Below are 6,000 nucleotides of genomic sequence, written 5' to 3'. Positions count from 1 at the left end.
GACTGGGGCTCTAAATCAGTCCTGGCATTCCCTTCTGTGCGCCTTCAAAGTTACACTGTTTAACTTAGCTTGTGTATGGAGTACATTCATTGTTTATAGTCAATGACATACTGTATGTAATAAACATCATATGCTTTTATATTTGACTATCAAATTTCACCTATACATTTTTCCTCTATCAGATTCACTTTCCTTAGAGTACAACATCACTACGGTCTTATAATGCCTGTGCTAAAGAAATCCACATTGGAGAAATCAGAAAGCAAAGGCTGTGAAGAGGCAGAGGTAAGCAGACATGTATTGCATGCCTAGATTCTAACGGGAACAATTACTTTTTCAGGTACATGGTTACAGTATGCTTTTTGCTTCATCAATGATATATAAAGTAAATTTTTTAATATAAATTCTTTCAAAGTTCGTAAATATTACTATTTCATTGAATTTAAGAGACTCGACTTATATGTTACCAGGGCCGGAACAAGCGCCCTATGTGCCACTCCCTCTGACATCACTGTCACTCCTCAGGTGTGGCATCTTCTTCATTTCTGACCACAAAAACCATCTGCACTGGTGATGACTTATTATATGTATCTGTTTATTCCCCTTTATGTCCAATATCAAAGTTATTCTTCTTTTCTATAGCATGGTGACTGCTACCACCTATAACCCTTATTCATTCAAATACAGCAAGAAATGTCCATGAAAGGCAAAAATGAGTATTAGGGTTAAATTTACTAAAGTGAGAGTTTTTAGAAGTGGAGATGTTGCTCATAGCAACCAATCAGATTCTAGCTATTATTTTCTAGAAGGTGCTAGTTAAATGTTAAGTAGAATCTGATTGGTTGCCATGGGCAACATCTCCACTTCCAAAAACTCTCACTTTAGTAAATACAGGTTGAGTCTCCCATATCCGAAATGCTCGGGACCAGGAACATTCCGGATTATTTAAGTTTTCGGAATACTTGGGGGGGGTCCGGCGGGTGTCACGGGAGGCCCAGTGTGCTGCGGGTGGGTCCGGCAGGTGTCGCATAGGGGTCCGATGGGTACTGCGGGTGTCGAGAGGGGTCTGGCGGGTGACGCTGAAGGGTCCGGCGGGTGCTTTGAGTGACACGGAAGTTTCCGGCGTGCGGGTGCTGCGGGGGGCGGTCTGGCGTGTGGACCACGCCTACGCCGCTAGTCATTGGCCATCTATACTAGTGACATCATGATGTCAGATCACGTCATGACATCACGGCTGCCCCAAAATATTTTGTTTTTTAGAATATTTAAGTTTTTAGAAATAGGATATGGGAGACTCAACCTGTATACCCCTTATGGGTACCATGAGAATTTTGTACCTGATTAAATGTATTTAATTATATTGCTAGGCTTAATAGCTGTCAAATATCTATCCACAGTATCCAATGCCCACAGAGGAGATTTTTGACAACGTATAAGGGGATATAGTGTGTTACATTTAACTGCTGTTAACACACAACTCCCATTGCTAACAATAACAGTAATTAACATACAAATAAAATATAGTATTTGGTTTGATATCATAATGAATCACTTTGTTTTTGCTTTTAATGCATAAAATGGATTGAGATTATTAATAAAACATTGATAGTCACAGGGCTGTCAATAATCCCCCTAAAACAATTATTAAGGACATAATAGAAGTATCTGACCTGTTTTTAAATTTTTGTTTTTCTTGACACTAAGTATAATCTTATCTCAATAATTTGCTCACTACATTTAGGAATATTTTAATGACATTAATAAAAGGTATGTTTTATTTCAAATTCAGTGAAATAGTACACTGTTAGGGCACAGATATGAGTTATCAAAAAAGCTATTAAATATATCCATAGGACTGAATTTATGCAGGTACATAATATAAATCTCATTGTTCATAACCCACAGTATACCCTATGTTGCCAATTTTGTTTTTTTCTGGTTGTATCTACTTTTCTTCTGTGAGGATGGGAGTGTGGATCTGGACTCTGACATCATAGCTTTGTTCCTCATTCCAAGCCCATCAATATCATCATGGAGGTACAGCAGCCATAAGCTTCATCGGTGGCTGCTGCACCTCAATGATCATTGGCCAGCTATTAGAACTTTACCTTAAAAAAGGTAACCCAATTTAGAAATGCATGTATAAAAAACCAGACCACAAGGAAAAAAAATCTTAAGTAGCACTATTCCAAAATACATTATATGTACAAGTACCAGTCAAAAGTTTGGACACACCTTCTCATTCAATGGTTTTTGTTTATTTCAATTATATTCAACATAGTAGATTTATACTGAAGACATCAAAACAATGAAAGAACACATATGGAATTATGTTGTAAACAAAAAAGTGTTAAACAAATCAAAATATGTTTTATATTTTAGATTCCTCAAAGTAGCCCCCTTTTGCTTGAATGACAGCTTTGCACACTCTTGGCATTCTCTCAATCAGCTTCATGAGGTAGTCTCCTGGAATGGTTTTCCAACAGTCTTGAAGGAGTTCCCAGAGGTGCTGAGCACTTGTTGGCTGCTGTTCCTTCACTCTGCGGTCCAACTTATCCCAAACCAGCTCAATTGGGTTTAGGTCGGGTGATTGTGGAGGCCAGGTCATCTGACACAGCACTCCATCACTTTCCTTCTTGGTCAAGTAGCCCTTACATAGCCTGGAGGTGTGTTTGGGGTCATTGTCTTGTTGAAAAACAAATGATGGTCCCAGTAAGCGCAAACCAGATGGCATGGCATGGTGCTGCAGAATGCTGTAGTAGCCATGCTGGTTAAGTGTGCCATGAATTTTGAATAAATCACCAACAGTGTCACCAGCAAAGCACCCCCACACCATTCACCTCCTCCATGCTTCACAGTGGGAACCACACATGCAGAAACCATCCGCTCACCTTCTCTGTGTCTCACAAATACACGGTGGTTGGAACCAAAAATCTCAAATTTGGACTCATCAGACCAAAGTACAGATTTCAACTATTCTACTGTCCATTCCTTGTGTTTCTTGGCCCAAACAATTCTCCTCTTCTTGTTGTTCATCCTCAGTAGTGGCTTCTTCACAGCAATACGACCATGAAGGCCTGATTCATGGAGTCTCCTCTGAACAGTTGATGTTGAGATTTGTCTGCTACTTGAACTCTGTGAAGACTTTATGTGGTCTCTAATTTGAGGTGCTGTTAAGTAGCGGTTTATGAGACTGGTAACTCTAATGAACTTATCCTCTGTAGCAAAGGTAACTCTTGGTCTTCCTATCCTGGGGCGGTCCTCATGAGAGCCAGATTCATCATAGCGTTTGATGGTTTTTGCAACTGCACTTGAGGATACATTCAAAGTTCTTGAAATTTTCCATATCGACTGACCTTCATGTCTTAAGGTAATGATGGACTGTCATTTATCTTTACTGAGTTGAGTGGTTGGTGCCATAATATGGATTACAACAGTAGTCAAATAGTGGTGTCCACTGTGTACTAACCCTACCTCTGCACAACACAACTGATGGTCTCAAACACATTTAGAAGGAAAGTAATTCCACAGATTGACTCTTGACTAGGCACACCTGTTAATTCAAAACCATTCCTGGAGACTACTACATGAAACTGATTGAGAGAATGCCAAGAGTGTGCAAAGCTGTCATCCAAGCAAAAGGGGGCTACTTTGAGGAATCTAAAATATAAAACATATTTTGATTTGTTTAACACTTTTTTGTTTACAAAATAATTCCATATGTGCTCTTTCATAGTTTTGATGTCTTCAGTATTAATCTACAATGTTGAAATAATTTAAACATATAAAAACCATTGAATGAGAAGGTGTGTCCAAACTTTTGACTGGTACTGTACATGTGTCAATTATTTATATTACAAAGATGAACAGATGTAAGAGGAGGAAACTAGGGATTACTTTGGTAGGGGCAAAAATCCTCTCCTGTTTTGTCCTTAAGGACATGTATACACAAACGTCTACGTATCATCCATGGTACTACACTGAGCTTAACCCTTAGGGAATGAAACTGGAACTGCTGTAAAATAGGGATCATTGATTGCCATGTGTAACATCCTCTATACTTTGTCATTATTATAGCGGCATTACGAATCATGAACATGGTTGTTCTAATTTTGGTCTGGAAACTCTTTGAAATTATGTCAGTCAGTCCAGACACAGCATACACAGGGCTCAAAGCTTAGTACTAGTTAACAATACATTGTAGCTGAAAACTGCACATAGGAATTACAGTCTGTCTACCCCCTGGCCGGTACACTAGAACTTGTGTGCAAGTCAGAAAAACGTATTTCTTAAGGGAAAATTGAAACCAAAATGTGACATTCTCATGAAGCAGGGTAAAATGCACTCTTGGGGCCAAATGTAATAGTATGCTGGCAGAAGGTGACCTAGATTTGGTGAATTAGTCACAAGATTTAATGTGGCAAATAATTTAAAGGCAAAATAAAAGTGTGTGGGCGCTGGCGGAGTCCTCAGTGCGTGGGTGCTGGTGGTGCCGGCAGTGGCGGCAGTGCACAGTGGCTGCAACACTGGGGTGCTGACGGTGGGGGCAGCGGTGTTAGTGTGAGGGGATGGGCGGCATCTTCCTTCCTTTTTCTGTGCCCATTGAAGTCTATGGGCAAGCACTTATTGGCTGAGAGCTGTGACAGACGGCTCTCTCAGAATATCAGTGGTAAGCCCACTGAATTCAATGGGAATTTGAAAATGGCTGTATCCGACCTGCACTGTAACTGACTCACACTGTATCCAACCCACACTGTATCCAACACTATATCTGACCTGCACTGCATCCAACTCACTATGTATCCTGCGCTGTATCCGACCCGCACTTTATTCAACCCACACTGCATCCGACCTGCACTATAAACTGCACTGTATCCGACCCACACTGTAACTGACTCACACTGTACTCTGCACTGTATTCGACCCACACTGTATAACACACTGTATCTGGACTGCACTGTTTCCAACCAGCACTGTATCCCGCACTATATCAGACCTGCACTGTATCCACACTGTATCTGACCTGCACTGTATCCAATCCACACTGTGTCCTGCACTGTACCTGATTCGCACTGTATCTGATTCACACTGTATCTGACCCGCAATGTATCTGACCCGCACTGTATTTGACACGCAGTGTATCTGACATGCACTGTATCTAACCTGTACTGTATGCAAACCGCACTGTACCCTGCACTGTGTCTGGCCTGCACAATTTCTGACTTGCAGCTACAGAGCATTATTTTTAATGGTTGGGGAGATTTTAGGGAACTGCTCAACAAAAAGGCTCAATGATTGGGGCTTTACATGGGCCAGTCATCAGTGGCTCAGCGCCCTCCCCCACGAGGAAAATACAGATTTGGGCACTGAAAATAGGCATGAGCTGGGGGCATGTGCACTTGTGTAGGGGACATTCATGTCTGCTGTTGCTATTTACACATGTTTATGTTTTTTTTTGTTTGCTGCTTGTTAACTGCGACTAATTATTTTGAGCAAGAATATTCCACGTACGATTTATAGTAAATTTTTCTGTCGTATTGTTTCTATTGAACGTACGTGTGAGTTGGTGAAAAATATGTTGGTGAAAAATATTGTGTGAGGTGGTCAAAATGGTCTGCAAATGAGTGGAAATTATTGTTATTGAGGTTAATAATACTGTAGGAACAAAAACAAAATTATGTGATTTTAGCAGTTTTTCATAAATTGAAAAAAAAAATATAGATCCAAAACCAAAACCAAAACACACAGGGGTGGCTTTGGCAAAGCCAAATCCAGATCCAAAACACAAAGGAGATACAGATCCAATACCAAAACACGGGGGTCGGTGCACATCCCTAATATATATATATATATATATATATATATATATATATATATATAACAAAAATAGTGAAGGTGTAGGCACTAAATATAAATACAATTCAGCACAAATGACAAATATGGGCAGCATTCCTGTGTGATACCACTTGTGCTAAGTGTCCAATAAAAAATCTGTAAAAC

At 40.1% G+C, this 6,000-nt stretch overlaps 1 protein-coding gene across 1 annotated transcript in view; it reads left to right on the top strand.

The window, feature by feature from the left end:
- Nucleotides 1–222: 222 nt before the first annotated feature.
- Nucleotides 223–6,000, top strand: part of CHAT (choline O-acetyltransferase) — a 103,683-nt gene continuing 97,905 nt past the window's right edge. Inside the window, exon 1 of the mRNA XM_088463040.1 lies at nucleotides 223–285. Within this exon, the coding sequence (XP_088319166.1) occupies nucleotides 223–285 (63 nt within the window). The remainder of the gene's footprint in view (nucleotides 286–6,000) is intronic.

This window comes from Taudactylus pleione, unplaced genomic scaffold (assembly GCF_031769625.1).
Source record: "Taudactylus pleione unplaced genomic scaffold, aTauple2 ptg001314l, whole genome shotgun sequence".
In the NCBI taxonomy this organism is placed as follows: Eukaryota; Metazoa; Chordata; class Amphibia; order Anura; family Myobatrachidae; genus Taudactylus; species Taudactylus pleione.
This window is presented reverse-complemented; position numbering and strand designations above follow the sequence as displayed.